A 21,596-nucleotide genomic window follows, 5' to 3' on the forward strand; every position below is an offset into this window, starting at 1 on the left:
ATGACTTTAATCACAAGACTTGACCAAAAAAAAATGTGGAAAAGACATAGAGACAGAGGTGAACAAAACTGGTTTAAAAAGAGGAAAAATTATATGTGTATTGGATTAGGAGAGAATGTGTTATATAAGTGGGTAACTATGAGAAATTTTAGGGGGCCTAAGGAACTGAAATCTTAAGGAGTGGATGAGATTGGTGATAGATTCAGAGGAACCAGATTTTCTGCTCCCCTTCCGCCCAGATTAGCACAAATAAATGAAAATCCCGTATATAATTTATTGATTTTAGTTAGAAGGTGTGGAAAGTAGAAAATTGGGCATCACCTTATGGTAGTATTCATTGTTATTTTATGCAGACCATGTTGGCACAGTAGTGATTATATATTATAACTAAAATTGAAAATTAATGGTAATCTTATTTCGGTTACAGTAGAATTTATTCTTATTTCTGAGGAGTGATATTTTCTGGTAAGGAAGCCTTTGGGATAACTTAGAGATTTAACCCTTTGGCACAAATAGCTAAAGGGTTTACAGAGGATAAGAAGTGGTTATTTGCCTTCTAGCCTGCAGAACTCTTCTATCTCCTCTCAGGTCCTTTTCCTAGATTTCAGTTTGTTTACTTTTAATCTCTGCTATCCCTGCTGTAGGAGCTGCTGCTAACCTTCAGTACTGATGCAGTAGCCCACCTGGCTTCTCATCACTGTTGGTTTTTTTTTCTGCTTATGTGATTAAAAAAATTTTATTGGTGCTTTTAAAAAACAATACTTATCACCCCTAATAGAGCCCTTCCTGTAAAAAAGTATAACTAAGCAAAACAAAATACAGACTGACACACTGACCACATCTGATAGCATATTCCTCATTCTACATCTGTAGTCTACCGTCCCTTGTGGAGAGGAGAGTTATGTTTCGTTAGTAGTCTTCTAGAGTCAAGATTATGTCTGAAAAAAATCTAGGGGTTTTAATGAACTCCATGCTTAATATAATTTAGCAATATGGTGGGGCAGTGAAAAAAAAAAAGATAATGCAGTCTTCTTGGCCTGCTTTAAGAGCAGAATAACTTCTAGAAGAAATCTGTGATAGTTATATGCTATGCCCTATTCAGACAACATATAGAGTATTATGTTCAGTTCTGGGCACCATAGTTTAAGAAAGATGTTCATAAGCTGGAGTGGTGAAGGACCCTTATATCCCTGTCATTTGAAGATTAATTGAAGGGACTGGTATATTTTTGACAGGGAGGAGAGACAGAGAACATGATAGCTTTCTCCGAGTATCTGAAGGTCTGCCATGTAGAAAGGGAATTAGACTAATTCTGTTCTGCTCCAGAAGGAAGAACCAGGAACAGTGGGTGGAAGATACAGAGAGATAAATTTAGGCTTGGTTTAAGGAGAAAATTCCCAAAGTGTCATGAGTTGAAATGATGGGTTTCCCTGTCGTTAGATGTTTTCAAGCAGAAATGGCTACTTGTTTGGTATGTTATGGGGTGTATTTTTTTCATGTATGACTTGGACTAGTTGTATTGTTTCTGAATCTTCCTTGTCTAATCTCTTCCATTGATCTATCTTTTCTATTCTTTAACCAGTACCAGATGGTTTTGATAACTGCTGCTTTATAATATCACTTGACATCTGGAAGTGCTGTTTCCCCTTTATCTTTTCATCATTTCCCTCAATATTCTAGATCTTTTGTTTTTCCAAATGAACTTTGTTATTACTTTATCAAGTTCTGTAAAGTATCCCCATGATTAATAGATTTGTTTAGTAGAGCAATAAAAGCGTAGATTGATTTTGGTAGTATTGTCATTTTTATTATATTGGCATGACCTAGCAGTGAGCACTGACTGTTCCTTCCACTGTTTAAGTTGTTCTTTATCTCTTTAAGGAATGTGATATAATTTAAACCATACAAGTCTTTGGCGTGCTTTTCAATCCATAGATATTTTATGCATCTTGTAGTTATGTGCAATGGGACTTCTCTTTCTGTTATTGCTTTTTGTTTTTTGTTATTATTATTATTTAGAAATGCTGTTGATTTTTTTAATGATTTTGGAGCCTACAACTTTGCTGAAGCAATTGTCTCAATATCTTTGCTGATTCCCTAGTGTTTTCCAAGTGAACCGTCATATCATTAGCAAACAAGGATAGTTTAATCTTCTCTTTACCTCTCTTTATTTCTTTAATTCGTTTCTCTTGTCTTATTGCTATTGCTAACATTTTCAAAACTATATCCAATAATAGTGGGGAAAGTGGGTATCCTTGCTTCACTCTGGGTAGATTTGGGAATTGGGAAAAGACTTTCAGTGAAGGTATAGTATATCACTCAATGAAAAGTGTACTGGATTTGAAGTCAGATCTGAGCTTGAATTTTGGCTCTGACACTTAGTTCCTTCTTGACCTTTGATGAATCAGTTTCACCTCATTGAGCCATGGTTCTTTTTCACTTCTATAAAATGAGGATAATACATATTGCCACATGTACTTCCCAAGGCTTTTGTGAAGAAAGCTCTTTGCAAGCCTTTTGAGTGCTGTAGAAGTATGTATATGTATATTCCCTTCAGCTACCCTAATACTGAGGTCTCATGAATTACACACATCATCTTTCCATGTAGGAATGTAAACAAAACAGTTCAATTTTAGTAAATCCCTTATGATTTCTCTTTCTTGTTTACTATTTCATGCTTCTCTTGATTCTTGTGTTTGAAAGTCAAATTTTCTATTCAGCTCTGATCTTTTCACTGAGAAAGCTTGAAAGTCCTCTATGTTATTGAAAGTTCATATTTTGCATTGGCGCATGATACTCAGTTTTGCTGGTAGGTGATTCTTGGTTTTAATCCTAGCTCCGTTGACCTCCAGAATATCATATTCCAAGCCTTTCGATCCCTTAATGTAGAAGGTGCTAGATCTTGTGTTATCCTGATTGTGTTTCCCTGATTGTGTTTCCACAGTACTCAAATTGTTTCTTTCTGGCTGCTTGCAGTATTTTCTCCTTGATCTAGGAGCTCTGGAATTTGGCGACAATATTCCTAGGAGTTTTCTTTTTGGGATCTTTTCAGGAGGTGATCAGTGGATTCTTTCAATTTCTATTTTACCCTCTGGCTCTAGAATATCAGGGCAGTTCTCCTTGATAATTTCTTGAAAGATGATATCTAGGCTCTTTTTTTGATCATGGCTTTCAGGTAGTCCAATAATTTTTAAATTATCTCTCCTGGATCTATTTTCCAGGTCAGTGGTTTTTCCAATGAGTTATTTCACATTGTTTTCCAAATCCTTTTTGAGCTCTTCTGTGGCCTGAGACCAATTCATATTTTTCTTGGAGACTTTTGATGTAGGCTCTTTGACTTTGTTGACTTCTGGTTGTATGTTTTGGTCTTCTTTGTCACCAAAAAAAGATTCCAAAGTCTGACTGAGTCTGAATCTGAGACCATTTTCACTCCCTGTTCATGTTCCCAGCCAACTACTTGATCCTTGAGCTTTTTGTCGGGGTACGATTGCTTATAGAGTAGAGAGTACTTTGTCCCAAGCTTGAGGGGCTGCACTGCTGTTTTCAGAGCTACTATACAGCAAGCTCTGCCACACCAGCACTTCTTCTCCCCCAAAAACGGCCAACCAGGATTGGGGCCCAGATCCAGGCAGGTCAAAGCAAGCTTTGCACTCCCTCTCTCTAATTCGAAGCTTAATTCCTCCCACCAGGTAGGCCTGGGGCCAGAAGCAACTGCAGCTGCAGCTCTGGTAGCAGCCTCAGCTGTACCACCTCTGCTGCCCCCAGGGAGGAGGCAGAACTATAAACTCCTTTCACTCTGTTCCAGCAGTTTTTCCCACTGATCTGCTCTGTTGTCTTTGGCATTTGTGATTTGAGAAGTCTGGTAACTGCCACAGCTTACTGATTCAGGGCGCTAGGGCCTGTTCCACCCAGCTCCCGGTCTGGTTGGTCCTGGTGTGGCCCAAGCTGGGCTCTGCTATGCTCCGCTCCCAGCTCCATGCCATCTAGACCCTTCCCAGTAACCTTCCAGGCTGTCCTGGGCTGGAGCCCTGCTTCCCTCTGCTATATCGTGGGTTCTGCAGCTCTAGAATTTGTTCAGAGCCATTTTTTATAGGTGTTTGGAAGGACCTGGGGGAGAGTTTAAGCAAGTCCCTGCTTTCCAGCCCCCATCTTGGCTCCACCCCCCAGGCTTTTTAACCTTAGTAGAAACACACAGTAATAGGATGTTAAACTTAGAGCTAAAAGGGACCTCAGAGGTAATCAAGTTTAACTCCCAGTGTAATTAAGGAGGATTTTGTTATCCTTTTTAGAGTTCATTTTCTCAGGATCCATGGCCATGGCAATGTCTAGATTCCAGGTGTTAGATATCTAATAACTCCCAGAATAACCCCAAGGATCCTAGATAGTAATTCCTAGAATCATAGTGATAGATTGTGACTGTGCTATGAGATATGGGGGTGACATAATTGATATTTACTATGCTTGTGCAGAATGACTAAAGTTATCCTGTGAGCATAATGTTGGCAAGATGCCTTCTTTGTTGCCCTATTAATCAAGTGGGCATTGGTCAGTGAGTGGGGAGTCCACAGGAAACACATAGGGGAATCTGTGTGTGCCTTTACTGGCCTCCATCAAGGGTAGAGGGGATTTAGGGGAATACAAAAGTTATACCTGTCTTGATTGACCCCATTGAGACGTTAGGGGTAGTTACCCCCCCCCCCCCCTTTCTGGCCCCTTTGAGAAGGGTGATTAGGGAATGCTGTAGGAGTTAGTGCTCCCATTATCAGCAATCATTCTGAGAAGACTAGACTAGAATAAAGTAAGATTATTAACTCTGAAGCTGTCTTCCCGTCCTTCCTGTATGACCAAATCAAGAGTGAATCTGTTAGAGACTGGAGTCCAGAAACTCCAGGGCCTCCTTTGTGTTATCTGTGAAACACTCCCTTATGAGGAAACTGAAACTCCAAGAGGTCAAACAAGCATTCCAAATTCACACAGGTAGTAAATAGTAGAGAACTTATTTCCTCTGATTCTATCTATACCCTGTGCTTTTTCCACAGTTTCATTACAAATGCAGTATGCTTTGTGGTTTGGGAATTAAACTGGGAACTACCATTGTTTCTAGGGCAAAATGGTAAGTGAATGATGTTGTACTGGGAACACATTGACAACCCTTCTCTTGCCAGTTTTGATGAAGGTCACCTAATTCATGGCAAGAAAGTAATATAGGGAACTAGGCTTTACTCGTTATTGTTATGTAAAAAAAAATCTTAAGTTAGGGAGTACTTGTAGTTGTATGTATCTTATAGGCTTTTGTTATATCTAACTTAAGGTTTAGAAGTTAACTGATTTCTTAGGGCAGCTTAGTCCATTTTGATCCCTTTTTTTTTCCCTTGCACTATTATTATGCAGAGGATGTTGACTTCTCTTTATGTGGTTTCATAAATTGATTAATTATACTAGCCAGCTTCATGCCTAGAAGGCTTTCCCTCCTCATCTCTGCCTACTGGCTTCCTTGGCTTCCTCTTAGTCCTATCTAAACTAAAATCTCTTCTTCTATAGGAGGCCTTTCCCAACCCCTCTAAATTCTAGTGACTTCTCTTCTTTAATAATTTCCTATTTAGCTTACATATAGCTTGTTTGTACTCTACTTGTTTTCTTGTTGTCTCACCCATTAGATTGTGAGCTCCTTGAGGGCAGGAGTTGTCTTTCGCCCTTTTTGTATCTCCTGGCACACAGTAGGTGCTTAATAAATGTTTATTGACTACCTGACTTTTAAGTCAGTAGTCCTGATTTTAAAATAATTCAATCTGCTATTTCAAATGAATTTTTAAAAATACCTCATTTTCATGAATTGGTCCTTTGCCTTCTGCTTTAGTTTGATCTTGTAAAGGGTGTTTAAGTTATGATTTATCAAGAGAGACACATTACTGTCCAATTTAATGTGGTTTGTAAATAGGTATGCTTAATTTTCAGCTTCTATAAAGCATAGCGTGTGTATACCAGAAGGTCTGATTGAAAGGATGTAGAATCAGTGAAGCAATTAAAACATTTTTTTAAAAAGCAATTATGTTAAAGTTATGTAAATGGTTTTAGATTATGTATAAGTAATTATATTTTTCAGAGTAGTTGACAGGGCAGTAGTAAGACTGCTTATTCATTTGAACTTTGATTTTGATTTATTTTTAAAAGTCATAATGGCCCTCTAACTTTGAGCCTTCTTGAGGGTCATTACAAAATATAGTACAGCTAAATATTGCTTTTTTTTAGTTTATTAATATAGTACTTGGATATTTTAATTGACTTTTAAATTTTAGAGTAAAATACCTTTCCTGTTTTCTATAAATTAGAAGCATGACTCTTGTAGGAACTTTTGTTTATGTGTATTTTTCATTCTCTAAATTTTTCATACTCAGTATCATCATGATAGTGTTTTAAAGGAATGTCAGTAAATTAAAGACCTGTGATTTTAGATCAGAGAATAACAGAATTTGAGAGTTTGAAGAGACTTCCACAGTCATCTTGTTCCAACCCTTGCCTGAAAAGAAATTCTCATTATAATGTACCCAGTAAGTTTTCATCTGAACTTTGCTTGATGATCTCCTTTGAGGAGGAACACACTATATTTCAAGGCAGTGCATTCTATTTTCGGGTAACTCTAGGTTTTTTTTTTCCCAACAGCAAGCTTAAATTTTCTCCTTTGTAACTCCTAACCCATTGTTCCTACTTTTGCCCTCATAGGCAGTTCATTCTATTTTTGGTTAATTCTAGGTTTTTTGGTTTTTTTTTTCCCAACAGCAAGCTTAAATTTTCTCCTTTGCGACTCCTAACCTATTGTTCCTACTTTTGCCCTCATAGGCCCAGCAAAATGAAGCTCATTCATGATTCCACACAGCAGCCTTTCAGATACCTGAAGGCCACTTTCATCCCTCAAGTTTCTTTGGGGTGAACAATCAACAAGCATTTATCATGTACCAACTCTCTACCAGGCACTGAGCTAGGTTCTAGGAATATAAATATAAAGAATGAAAGTTTCTGTTCTCAAGGAGTTTACAGGGGATACAAGTTCATGTATAAATATAAAGAGAATAAATAGAAAGCTAAATTCAGTGTAGTTGGAGAGAGAAGGCACTAGCAGCTGTTGAGATCAGTAAAAGGCTAGAAGGTGGTCCTTGAAGTGCATTAGATGCAACAGAGGGATTCTGTGAGGTGGAGGTGAAGGAATAAGATACATTCTGGCATGGGAGAAAGCTAATTCAAAGGCATAGAGATGGGAGGTGGAGTTAGAGATGGGGATTGGAAGGCTATGTATGAAGAACACAGAAAAAGCCAGATCAGAGGGTGTTGGTGTGGGTGGGCAGAGTAGGGGAAGTGATGTACAGTGGTGTTGAAAAGGTTGGGGCCAAGGTTTTAAAAACTAAACAAATTTATATTTCATCCGAAAGGTTATAGGGAACCACTGGGGTTTATTGGGTAGAGGAGTGACATGATTAGATCCATATTTAAGGAAAATTACTTTGTTAACTATTTGTAAGTTGAGGTAGAATGGGGAGAGACTTGAAACAAGGAAGCCATTGAAATAATTTAGGTGAGTGGTGATGAGGACTTGAATTAAGGTGATAGCTGTTTGAGTAGAAAGAAAAGATTAGATATGAGGTATTGTGGAGGTAGAAATGCCAAAATTGGCAATTGATTGGATATATGGGGTGAGGAAGACTGAGAAGTTGATGATAACGACGCAGTTTTAAACTTGGGAGATTGGAAGAATGGTTGTGCTTTTGGTAGAAATAGGGAAGTTTGGAAGAGGGTGGGGTTTGGTTCAGTTTTGAGCATGTTAAATTTAGTATGTCTCCAGGACATCCACAGGGGAGAAGGCTGAGGCTGGATCTGTAGGGTTTTTTTTTTTTTTTGCAGGGGGGAAGGCAGGGCAATTGTGATTAAGTGACTTGCCCAAGGTTACACAGCTAGGAAATGTGTCTGAGGTCAAATTTGAACTCAGGTCCTCCTGACTCCAGGCCTGGTGCTCTACGTACTGCGCCACCTAGCTGCCCTGGAGCTGTAGTTTTGAGAGTTAGCAGCAAAGAGTTGATAATTAGACCCATGGAGCCTCCATTCATTTGGAGGAGATAGGAATAATCTTAGAGTTGGGGATTCACAAGGCTTAAGGGTTGATAGGACAAGGGATTCAAGAGTAGAGAATAGTGAAGAATTAAATCACTTCATTAAGAAGTTGAGGTTAGGAGGGAGGGAGAGTCCAGACAGAACAAGAAGTGGTTGCCTGGTGAAGTATTGAGTAGAGAGATTGCCATTAATTAATTTTGAGTTTAAAGAATAGGTTTGCAGAAGAGTTAAGTCAGGGAAAGATGAAATGTTAGGAGGGTGTGATTGGTTAAAGAAATTTCAGAGTTTTTGATCATGGAAGTGTGGTTCTTTTTGGTCTTGGCAAGATCAGAAATGTGACTATGTGTTTGTGTAGGTGAGGTGCAGTGGAGGTACAGACAGTTCTCACTTTATGTAAGTAGTCAGTTCCACAGACCTGTACATAAAGCAATTTTTATCTGATGTGAATTTGCCATGTGGGGGGGAAGGGAGGAAAGCAGGAAGGGGGTTGTGTTCCCATGGAGGGGCCGGAACAAGGGTTCAAGGACACGTGGGGACTGGGGACAGAGAAGCGAAGTAAGAGGAGGAACACACAGGGGCCTGGCTGGAACTGGGAGGCAAAACATGTGGGGGCTGGACATGGACACAGAGAGGAGAGGCTGGACAACATGTGGGGCAAGGGACAAACAGAATACTTGAGGGCCTGAGGGAAGACAGACCCATGAGCTGGACATGCAGGCAGGTGGGTGAATCTGGACAAAGGTCTCTTCACTTGGTGAGGTCCTGGAGGTCTCAAACCAAGCCCCTCATCTGGAGGTGGTAGTCTCTGAGCAACTGTTCTTTTGCTTACACTTGGAGGCTTTTTTTGAGGGGTGCAGGGGGTGGGGCTGGGAGGCCACAGAGCACCAAACTGAGGGGCAGGAACAGAGAGACAGAGAGAGAGCATAGGTTAATGTAGGGTTTTTTTTTTGGAAAAAGCAGTGTTCTTTCAAAATTCTTTACATAAAGTCAAATTTGCATACTGTGAATTTATATAAAGTGAGAACTGTTTTATTGTTAACAGGCATTCGCAACTTCATGAAACTTACGTGAAAACTAGGCTTATTATAAGAGAAATGAACATGCATGCATAACTGAAGGGGTTCACAGTCCATGCAGAAGTTTGTATGCTTATGACAGTACAACAAAGGGAGGAGGAGAAAACATAAATTTACCTAAAGGGGTGTGGCATGGGAGGGGGGTAGGTACAGTAATGGTGGGAAAAGGACAAAACCCCTCCTGAAGGGGCAGAGCAAGGCAGTGTTCAAAAAATGTCGTTCTTTTCCCTTAGAAACTGCTAGACTATGAAAATATGATGGTCTGCTTGTCTACAAGGGTCCCAGCTGTGCAAGCGCTTTCTCAGCCTAGTGCAGACTGACTGGCATCTGTCTTGACTCCCAAGGACATACAGGGAATCCAGTTTGAGATGCAAACAACAAATTATGTCAGCTGGGGCGGGGGAGGCTTCTTCCTTGACACATTCAGGGCCTCCTGCATACTCTAGGTCCAGTGTTTCTGGAAAATATGGCAACTCAAAAAGACAAGTTCAGGGGACCCCTTAACGTTCCTTAACAGTGTATGGTAAGTGAACAGACTGACCAGTTGGGAGGTTAAGAGTATTTTAGGGAACTTAAGGAGACAGCTTGTTGCAAAAAAGGCTAGGCTCATACATAAAACCATAGAGGTTTTTTGGACTATCTCATTGTCACTGTATGTGTTTTTTTCCTTTAGTATTTAAGAGTACCTCAAACTCCAAATATCATTTCTTTTTTCCTAACTCTGCTATATTTCCTGATTTTATTAATTTTGTTAGTAGTACTACCAGTCTTTTAGTTACCCATGTTTTCAACATTGTAATCTTCTGTGACTTTTCCCACTTCATTGTTCCCCACACCCAATTAGTTGCCAAGTTCTATTCATTCTGCCTCCTCAGTGTGGCTCACATTTGTCCCCATCATTACCAGTACGTTGTACCTTTCTAATTCTGATACAGATGACTTTTCTCCTGGGCTTTTGCAGTTGTCTTCTAACAAAACTTTCCATATCCTTTCTCCTTCCATGAATCTATGCTGTGTATCACAGACAGAAGCAACACTTCCTAATGTACAGGTCTTGATCACAGAATCTCCCAGTTGGAAAGAATCTGAGAGGCCATCTAATCCAACCTGTACCTGCATATGAAACTATCTGCAACATACCTGACAAAAGGGGTATGTTTACTTTTATACCTCAAGTCTGTGGGTTAGGGGGAGGGAACTCACTACTGCCCAAAACAGTACATTTCACATTTGAAGATCTCTAATTGTCAGGAAGTTTTCCCTCACCTTAAGCCTAATTTTAATTGTTTTCAGCTGCCACCTGTTGCTTCTGTCTTCTTTCCTTTTTTGGTCAAGCAGAACATGTTTAATCCAGCTTCTCTGCGTGAGCCCATGAAATCCTTAACATACATCATCACCTGTTTTCTTTTCCTCCCCAGGGAAATAGTGATCAGATCACATTGTCTATTGAACATGGTCCCTATTCCTTAGCCTTTACATTCAAAGCGTTGTACTGATTGTAACCAGGCTTTCTATCCTTATTTCTTTCTACCCCTTTCCCTCATATTCTTTTTTAGTCAAATTGAAGTTTTCACAATCCTTGTGAAAATCCTTTCACAGTCCTTTGCCTTTGCTTAAGTGATTTTTTTGCCTGTCGACCTTCTCCTGAATCCTCAAAACCAACTCAGTGCCAACTCCGTCATGGAATCTTCCCTGGTGCTAAAGAAGCAGTGCTGGATTTGGAGCCAGAGGGCCTGGATTCAAATTCTAGCACTACTACTTACTACTTGTATGACCTTGGGCAAGTCACTTGAGCCTTCTGGGTGTCTGTTTCCTCTTCTGTAAAATGAGGGAGTAGGTCTACGTGACCTTTGAAGTTTTTCCTATCTCCAGTTTCTTTGATCCTACTTAGAAGTCATCTCTACTTTATTGTATTCTTCTTACATATCTCTCCTTCATTTGTATTCTTCTTATGATCTTACTGTATTATGCTTATTTATTTGTATGTTTTATCCTTTCTGTATTGTAACCTTTTTTAGAGTAGGTATTATGTCTTACTTATCTTTATATCTTGTCTGGTGATTTGCAAGGAGTAACCTCTTAATAAATAAATTCTTGTTGAATAATGTGCACAGCATTGCATCAGAATGCAACAAATTTGTTTTAAATCTAATAGCAAGCCCCCACATTTGGGAGTCAGGTGGATTTTTCACTCTTCAAGGAAAAAAAAAGCAAAAGGATAAGAGAACCATAGGATTAATTCATTGCCCCTGTCCGTTGTTTTTCTTTCCTCTTGAGTATGTGCAGGGAGTAGAACCTGGACCCTGAACTAGAATAGGTACAGTGATGGCTGAGAAGCTTTAGGATCCTCAGACAAGGTATCACTGCTGCCTAGATCTAGTTGTGCTCTCTAGTTACCTCTGACTTTTTAAAAAGTTATGGTGATAGTAAAAATGAAGATAGTCAGGAAGGGCTTCATGGAGAACGTAATTCATATTTAGCAAAAATGAAAATACTATGAAGTAACATTGAAAATTATTTTTAACCATATGTTCTCCGTAAGTTTCAAATTTTAAAGTTCACAAATATCTTGTTTTTGGTCAAAGTTCTATCTTTTAATAAATTTTGAATAATTTTATATACTATTTTTCATTTAAAACATAGTTAGATTTCAATTAAAATGAATCAATCACATTGGAATTTAACTTATCTTTATTAATAGGTTCAGGAGTGTTCAGTCCAGCAAATATTGGTCAACCACGAAAGACTACTCTGTCTCCGGCTCAGTTGGATCCCTTTTATACTCAGGGGGATTCCCTGACTTCAGAAGATCACCTTGATGATACTTGGGTAACTGTATTTGGGTAAGTAATTTTCATCATTTGGGTCTCTGCCTTAAACTTTTTTATTCTTGGGCAAAGAACTAAACTACTTCTTCCTTATTTCATTGTCTTAATAATATTCAGCAATTAATGTAATTTATTAGTGAATGTATAACCTTCTTTTAGTGTGGGAAAATAGGTATCCCCCCAGTCATTTATCTTAAATTTGGATTAGAATTATGTGCTATTGTTTGTTTCTTACTGTGTCTGACTTACCATCCCTTCATCTATGATTGAGTCTTAATTCCAAAGAGCCATTTTGCCCACTTTCCAGTAACTTCTTCCTTCCATTCCGTACATAATTTTGAAGCAACAATATTGATATAAAAATTATGACAATTATATCAATATATATATATGATGTAACACCTAGCATGCACATGGAAAGAGCATTGTTAGTCCTGGACCCAAGGGACTTGAATGTCACCTCTGCTACTTAATAGCTGTGCAACCTTAGGCAGATCATTTAATGTCTCTGAGTCCCAACTTCCTCATTTGTAAAATGAAGGTGTTTCTTTCAGCTTATAGTCCTGTAATTCTTTTGTCCTGTAATTAGTGTGACTATCTCATACCCAGCACTTAGCACATAGTCAATGCTTAATATATATTTATTGACTAAGTGAATATCTCTGGCAGATGTATTTCCTCCTTTCTCTTACTCCTTTCTGTTTGCTGGTTGCTTTTAATATGCTGTGGACCGGGCCTGATAACGATGAAGTCTGTTAGAATTATGTCTAAAATAAGAATAAATACACTTAGAGTGAAGACCTGAGGGACTCTACTATGAGCAAAATGCATGTATTTTAATTCATGGACTTCTTGATATTTTGGTTAGTGGGAGACCTTTTTTTGCTAACTTTATGATCTGAGTATATAATTGAAATAATTCATAATCGTTTATCTAGCTAAGTGAGCCATGACTTTACCACAGTGGTACTGTGAAAATCTTAGATTGAATCAATTTGTGTAACACTTTAAAGAGTTAGCGTATTTGAGTGCCATAATTAAATATCATTATAAAGTTCTCATTGTAACATGAATAAATTTGGAATCACTTAAAATATAGATAGGAAAAAAAGACTGGAGTGTTTGATAGAGAATGAAGAGCTGGAATTGATGGTAGCAGGAGGGGTTCTACTTTAAGGATTGGAGGTATTCTTCTTAAGATCTTTGTGTTGCTTGTCTCTTACCAAATTGTTGTGAGTTGAAAAGTGAATTTACTTAGATTTGATGCTTTTAGCAATTGGAACTCTTTAATTTTTTTTCAGTTGTTTTTCACACAAAGAGTTTAGTGAGCTTCTTGAGAGTAGACTTTTACTTTTGTCTTTCTATCACAAGGTGCACGCCTAACACATGGTAATGATATAATAAATGCTTACTGATTGATGGTATTTGCATTGTTAATACTGTGTTGAATGTGGTTTCTATTCCTTTCAGGTTTCCTCAAGCATCTGCTTCCTATATACTTCTTCAGTTTGCACAATATGGAAATATATTAAAACATGTGGTAAGTTTTACCAAAAAAAAAAAAGATTTCAAAGGAGGGAAATAATTTAAGAGATGGACAGAGTAGTGATGAATTGTGGATAGGAGAAATCAGAAGGGTTGTGTTTTCGTTCCTTTTTTCCCATTTCTTTGTCCAGGTTTTTGAAGATTTTATTTTTGGTATAAGGTTTTCCTTAAGTTCTGAGTCCTGATGCTTGCATTATTTACTGTGTGACTCTGGGCATGTTACTTAAACTTTCTGTGCCTCAGATTCCCAGTCTGTAAAGTGGGGATGATAATACTTGCTGTGTGTACTTCTCAAGGTTGTTTTGAGGGAAGTGCTTTCTGTCAACCTTAAAGCACTCTGTAAACCTGAGGTGGTATTATTGAGAGGAGTTGTGGCACAGTGGATTAAGAAGCTGTCCATGGAGTTAGGAAGACTCAGATTCAAGTTCTGCCTCTGATACATTCAAATTATGTGACCTTGGGCAAGTCATTTACTCTTTTAGTTCCCCAGGCAGAGCAGCTGCAGATCTGCAGTTGATTGAAGGTGTATCCTCTTCAGGAATTCATTATGTAAATGAAGTCACAACAGTTATCACTGATGATTGTCCTAGGTTTATTGACAGGTGGACTGGGGACTCAGGAGAATTAGGCATGGGTCTGGCTTATCCTGTACTTCCTCACTGGAACTCTTAAAGTGGAAAGCTAATTGAGGCTACTTTTTTTTGTTGTTTCACAGGATTTGTAGATAATGATCCATCTACCAAAATTACGGAAATACTTATTCTAAGCATCATCTTAGATTTAAATATCATTACTTAAAATATTTACTAGTACTTTCTTAAAAGAGACTGTTACTCACATAAATGGAATTTAGGAGAAGGCATTTGTTTGCATGGAATTATTTGAAATAGAGTTTTGTTGTTTTTAGGGTAGCAGTGTAATACTACTAATTGTGATAGGAACATTTTTTATTATCTGTAATTCTTTTTAAAAAATGTTTGTTATTTGTTGGGACAGCGTAGTGTACTGGAAACTGTACGGGACAGAGAGTTAGAAGAAGCTCATCAAGTGATTGTGGGCAAGCCATTTAACTTAGCATTTCCCTGCTTTTAAAAGACATAATGCTTATATTGCCTATCACATAGCTTTGAGAGGGATGTATTTTATAAACCATAAAGCACTGTGGGATAGTGATTTTGATTTGTTATTTTTATTGGGGAATTTTACTCATATGCAGTCTCATTTGTGCTTTATTTGACTCCATCTCATGTTTTCTGTAACTGAAATCTGTACAGATGTCTAACACAGGGAATTGGATGCATATTCGTTATCAGTCCAAACTTCAGGCCCGGAAAGCCTTAAGCAAAGATGGAAGGATTTTTGGAGAGTCCATCATGATTGGAGTAAAGCCTTGTATAGATAAAGTAAGTTTTTGAAAGAAGATATATCACCTAGCCCATAGGAAGACCACTGAATTGAGAGCTAAGATTCTTTTGATTTGTTTTGCTGCTTTTGCCCCTAACGTAGCTTTGTTATCTTTTGGTAGGTCATTCATGCCCTTGTTGTGTCACTATAAAATGGATTGTAGTGAAGTTAGATTAAGATAACAATAATATTATTAGTGATATTAGCATGTTGGGAGTTGAGGTATTTTATATTCACATGAAACTTACCTCTTTAACTTAAAAATTTTTAACTACTTTTGATGGAAATAACTTTTAAACATATTACACATCTGCCTATCTGAACATAATTTAATGTATTCTTAATGACTCATTAAATCAGGAACATTGACTATTGTGCTATGCCCTAGTATAATTATACTGGGCCTGATAAGAGTATTTAGGACTATTTGTTTCTATATTAAATGTCTTCATAGGTTCTTTTCTTTAACTTGCTTCTGTTGTCACTACATTTTATGTACTTATGATATGTATTAGAAAATTATTTTAAGCTACTTATGATCTGTATTAGAAAACCTCACAGGTATATGGAGAAAAGTATTTGTATGTAGTCTACATCCTTCCTAATGATCAAAGTTGGTAGATTTTTTTTGTGGCAAAGTTTGCCTTTCAGCAGCTTCTATTGCTTATTTTTGGTTTTATGACAATATTACAGGTTTATTGAGGTTGTTTCAAATCCTGTTTTAATTGAAGGTAGGGCATTACTGTATCTTCACTTGGCTAGCAAATGCCATGACCTTGTTAGATTGAATTCATATAATGATTCATAGATTTAAGAAGAAACTTTAGAGTTCATCAAGTCTGATCAGATGATTTTACATCTGTAAGATTGTTATTGGACTAGGTGGTCTCTGAGGTTTCTTCTACCTCATTGTCTGTGATACCGAGGAAAGGGAACCTCTTTATGTAGAAATGGTAACCTATTAAGACTGGTAATTTTTACCATGGTTGGTTAGCTAATTAGTGGCAGAATCTTACTAGAACCTAGGCTTCCTGATTCCCAGGCTCTTTACCATTCAGCCTTAGCTTACTTTGGTGCAGAAGTTGTTCAAAAGATTTATTTTAACCAGGTAAGATATTCCAGACATCTTAATGATTTCATTAAAAAACTTACTCTAAAATTTCATATTGATATGTTTGCCTTTACGTTTATACCAAAGAAGGGATAAAATGGAAAAAGCATTGAATTATAAATCAAGGGAATTAGGATTAACTGCAGATTTGCTATTTATTACCTGTATGATTTTAAGGTCTCAGTTTCTCAGCTTTAAAATGAAGTATTTGGACTAGATGACTCCTTGAAGTACCTTTAAGCTTCATGATCTAAGTCAAGCTTTGCATTTTTTTTTCTCTAGAGTGTTATGGAAAGCTGGGATAGAAGCACTATATCTTCTCCAGGATCAGCCTTCACACCACCAATCAAAACCTTAGGCACACCTGTACAGCCTTCAAGTACTCCTAGAATTTCTACCATGAGACCTCTTGCTACAGCTTATAAAGCTTCTACTAGTGACTATCAGGTATTTTATGAGTTGGATAAAGGGATATTTTTTAATCTGTACATACATACAGTATTTTTTCTTTAGCTTATGTTTATAAGAGAATTCTTAATTTGAAATCATTGAAGTAAAACCTTTTTGAAAGCTCTAAATGTATATTTTTCTATATGTTTTCAAAAAAGTGATTAAAGTAATGGTTTTGGCATGTCTCCTTTTCGTTGGAGATAATTTAACTAATTGGATGTTCTTAAATATTATTTTTTGGAAATGTGATTTGGATTAATGAAAAGACCCTCTTTCCTTCCTTACCCTCTATATTTTTGTCTCCTTCCTTAGGGAATTAAGTGTTATTTTAGTTTGTTGAGCCCTATTTCTGTTATCATAGTAGCAGATAAAAGATCTGCAGTAAAGATAATAAAATGGTAGTGATTGTTGGCTTGTCCTTTAACCTTTTTTAAAATCTGGGAGAATTTTTCATTCTGCATATATTTCATCGTTTCATTTTTATTTGTGGAGTAGGAAAAATAATAGATATAAAACCAATGGAACTCTGTTTTACTAATCCAAATTTTAGTCCTTTTAAAATATGATGGCCCAGATATCAAATTCTGTAAAGTTAGGGGATGATGTTTCATTTGTTTTTGTATTCCCCATGGCGCCTTCCCGAATAATAGGCATTCAGTACATACTTGTTGAATAAGCAAACTAATAACTTCAGTTTAATTATTTACTATGCAATTGTTTTGAAGAAATTGCTTACTAAAATAGTGGATCTTTCTCTCTTTCTCTGTGTTTCTTTTAGGTTGTTTCTGACAGACAAACTCCAAGAAAAGATGAAAGTCTTGTGTCTAAAGCAATGGAATATATGTTTGGTTGGTAGTATTATAGAAAAGAATCCCCATGAAGGTGTTACACTAAAACCTGATTGGAGCTAGGAATGCTCTACCTATTTCCTTTTGGTTAGTTGTATAACCACTTTTGACAGGATTTGGACTCTACATCAGACTTTTAATGCCTTTTTTTTTTCTTTAGGAGTACAGCATATTTGTAGCTTGCACTTTAAATGATGGATGTGACATGATTTTAAGAAACTTCAAACATTTGTAAATAGAAAGTTACAATGCTTGGTGTGATAGGTGCATGCTTAGTCACAGAAAAGGCATTGTTCACTGTAAGTTATATAACTGAGTTTGTGGTGAGGCTTTTTAATTGTTTTCTCTGAAGGCAATAGACTTCATGAAGAAGGAAAACTATGTACTCCTGCCAGGACATATGGTGTACTTCTACCAGGACACATGGAATATAATTGAACAGTTTGAATTATGGCCTCTTAATTTGGATACTATTTAATACTTTATCGTTGCCTGCATATGCCCTGTCATGAATTGTCATTCAGTGTGTTTCAGACAAGAAATAGCCCTTTTTAAACCTTGTATTCATGTTTCCTAATAATAAACTTTACAAATTATGTACGTTGGATGTGTACGTTGTTGATTGTACACAAATAAGTGTCAGGTAATATATCATAGACTTAGAAGAGAACTAGACACCTTTAAGTTCAACTAGTCCATCTTTGGCCCTTCATTTTATAGATGAAGCTGAGGCCTAAAGAGATTTTGATTTGCCTATGTTCACCCAGGTTTAAGTAAGTGGCTGAATCAGGTTTTGATGAGATCTTCTGATTGTCCTCTTTGCTATGCTGCCTTCTGTAATGCTTTTTTTAAGGCACAGTTGTTCCTTAAAGGAAAGTATTAGAGGAGACAGTGTGGCATAATGGGAAGAGCTCCAGATTGTTGCTCTCAAAAGACCTGTGTTTAAATCAGAAGAATATGTGTGGGTTCAATGTGTTTATCCAGAATCAGAATTTCCTATATAGAAAATTTACCTGTGATCTTTTTTTTTAAACCTGTGATCTTTAATAAGAAGCGGTATCTCTGCATAAGATTTTGTGGCAATTTAATACACTGTTGGACTGTTTTAACGGACTGAAATTATTGCTTGTATTCTGTCTTTTGTGGACTTCTTTTTTTTGCTTCGGCTGAAAGGAAATGAGGAAAAAGAGATAACAAAACTTATGTGAAATCTCACCAGAAGGGAGTTGTGTAAAAGCCCTCTTACCTGTTTCTGAAACTTATAGTTATCAGGAGAATCTTTGGAGTTGAAAGAAAAGAATATTTATACCTGGCTGGCTGGTTTGAATACATGTCTTTCTGAGTCTGAAGCTAGTGCCCAACTACAATGCTGTGTGTCGTAAGAAAAGTTAATCTTACTAAGTATTGTTTATTGAGCTTCGGACTCTAGCTTCAGTGTTCACATAGAGCTTGTGTCTCAGTTATCTAGAACAGTGAAGATCAATACAGAGATCAATTTAGAACGAAGAACTGCCCAGTTTCAGTTCCTTGACCAGCTGATCCTGAATGTCTAGAACTGCCTGTGTGTTTGACAAGTATAGGTAAACATAGATAAGGTAAAATCATTGAGAAGACATTGTTATAGGAAACATTAAGAGATATGAATGGATTTGTTTTTCTTTTGCATTATCTAAATGCTAATTGCATCTATTGTTTGATGATAATGTTATATTAGACCATATAAATACATACCATAATAATTCCTTCTATTTCATATATTCCTAAAGAATGCAAAAAATGACTAGTATTTTTAAAATTAAAAGAATAACCAATTGAGTTATTATAGTTGAGATCTGTTGTAACCTATAAGCTATTACCTGGTGTCTTTACATCATGATTATTTAATTTGACAAAGAATCAGGAAGCTCGGTATATTTGCTCTCTTACTGTTTCCCCATAACAGTCTTCTCAATGATTTTATCCTTTTACAGTTTACCCACACTTGTCAAAGCACCAAGGTAGTTCTAGACAATCAGGAATCATCTGGTCAGGGAACTAAAAGTGGGGAGCTCTTGGTACTGAATTGTTGCCTGAATGATAAAAATCAAATGAAATCACAAAGTGAAGTTGATTTTTTTTTTTTCAAACAAGACATGGTCGGTTCTTGCCTGATATGAAAGTTATCCTAAATTGTAAAGGCTTTTCAGAACAAGTATAAAAATTAATAAACTAGAGGAAAGGATAAACATGATGAAAATATGGTATGCCAATAAACAATGCCAACCTAGCTTATTTAGACAAGTTATTTTTTGCTGCAATATGAGAAATAGATGGAAGAAAGGACAATGACACCAATGATAACAGAGGCGTAATCAGTTAATAATTTGCTATAAGAACCTCAAAAGAACTCAAAATCCAAGTTGGCCAGAAAACACTTGATCTTGCTAAAATGGCAGCCTAGGGCAGTATCAGATCACAATTTTAAACTTCTTTGTAAGATTTTGTGAAAGGTAGTAGCCGAATATGAAAAATATTGTCCCATAAAATAATAGAAAGTAATGGAGGGAAGAACAAGCATAAAGGCACAATTTGAGCTCCAAATAAGCATAGTCATCCCAAGTACAGCTAAGGGTAAAAATGGAAGGAAGATAACAGACAGATGTAAAATGGAAAAAAAAATCTGTCAAGTACAGTAGAGTCTCCACATTTGGCCTATGACAGAACAGTACCAGATGTACTACAGGAGGAGGGTGAATTGGCACTAGAAAAAAAGATGGGAGGAGGAGCTGGAATAAAGTTCACACAAGTGAGGTTAGTTCGGGAGGTGACATTTTTAGAACACTGAGAGATTCCATGTCCTAGGAAGTGTTATATCTTCCCTTTCTCTTTCTGTGAATTTATTGGTAAATTCAACTGAATAAATTTTAATCTTCCTTAACTGATGTAGGGTAACAGTTTTCAGAGTGCACAAGATGATCCATTTGGGTGTGGGAAGAAAATAAAACCTCTCTTTTAATTTTTTCTCCATAAAAATAAGATGTTTAACTTTACCAATTATTACTAATTTACACTGCTACCCTTGTGTTAAGTAAGGTATCCTGAGGGAAGAAGTTGAAATTCTATAACATAAAGGGTTGAATAGTGCCACTCTCAGTCATTTGCTCACTTTAGTGTATTGCAATAGTTGAAATTTATGTGTGCACAGTTAAGTGAATTTCCTGATTACATTATCTAATTTTAACTAACCCGAGGCAAAAGGATTAGTGGCTTAAAAATAATCCCAAAAAGATTCTGCAGATTGAAGATGATAATGCAAGCACAAGCAACCAAAACATTGCAGAAATGACACTTGTACTTCTGATATTTATTCTTTGTTAACCATGTCATGAGGCAAAAATGACGATCTATTCAGAACTGATAAAATCACACAAAAAATTGAAATTATCACTATTTGAAAGTAGACTTAAGATCATTATCATTAATTATGACCCACCGTAAGTATATATTGTACATTGAAATGTTTGTTAATGATAGTATAAAGTCTTCATGGTTTAGTGAGACATTTAAAAACTAAGCTCTTTTTGCCAAAAAAGATAAAAATGTGCCACCTCTAAAAAAAACTATTATAGGGGCAGCTAGGTGGCACGATGAGTAGAGCACTGGCCCTGGAGTCGGGAGGACCTGAGTTCAAATCTCGCCTCAGTTGACACACTAGCTGTGTGACCTTGGGCAAGTCACTTAACCCCAATTGCCCTGCCTCCCCCCTCCCCCCAAAAATATAAAAACCATTAATACAACTTAAATATTTGGAAAATAGAATTTTCTGATCTATTTAAAAATGTTCCAAATGAAGTATCAAATTTTGAAACCATTTGTTAAAAATATGTATAAAAATGCAACTCCTTCCTCTTAGTTTGCAGTACAATTCATTGACATCATGGAAGATGAGAGTTTGGGATTGAAAAAGAGCATTGTTCAGTAAGCATATCCAATGATGAACTTCTTCTATTTTGATCTACAAATCTTTGTGAAAGATTAAGTTGTCACATCCATTAAAACCAGAAAGTGAAGCAAATACCTCAGAACCAGAACTCTCAATTAATGTGTAACAAAAGGTTAAACCATGATTTTCAAAAAATAGTGAAGCATTTTCAATAACTTTTCTCACTGAAATATCATTAATCGAAATAATATTCCAATATATATTTCAAAAGGATTCAATAAAGATGAAATGAACAATATATGATTTTTATTA

The 21,596-nt window shown here is 36.7% G+C and overlaps 1 protein-coding gene across 1 annotated transcript in view; it reads left to right on the forward strand.

Moving 5' to 3' along the window:
* The window catches only part of NUP35 (nucleoporin 35), a 38,556-nt gene extending 20,593 nt beyond the window's left edge, over positions 1 to 17,963 (forward strand). Inside the window, exons 5-9 of the mRNA XM_036745259.1 lie at positions 11,878 to 12,019; positions 13,475 to 13,544; positions 14,824 to 14,952; positions 16,347 to 16,511; positions 17,293 to 17,963. Of these exons, the coding sequence (XP_036601154.1) occupies positions 11,878 to 12,019; positions 13,475 to 13,544; positions 14,824 to 14,952; positions 16,347 to 16,511; positions 17,293 to 17,370 (584 nt within the window). The 3' untranslated portion in view covers positions 17,371 to 17,963. The remainder of the gene's footprint in view (positions 1 to 11,877; positions 12,020 to 13,474; positions 13,545 to 14,823; positions 14,953 to 16,346; positions 16,512 to 17,292) is intronic.
* The last annotated feature ends 3,633 nt before the right edge of the window (positions 17,964 to 21,596 follow it).

The sequence above is a fragment of the Trichosurus vulpecula genome, chromosome 2 (genome assembly GCF_011100635.1).
Source record: "Trichosurus vulpecula isolate mTriVul1 chromosome 2, mTriVul1.pri, whole genome shotgun sequence".
Taxonomy (NCBI): domain Eukaryota; kingdom Metazoa; phylum Chordata; class Mammalia; order Diprotodontia; family Phalangeridae; genus Trichosurus; species Trichosurus vulpecula.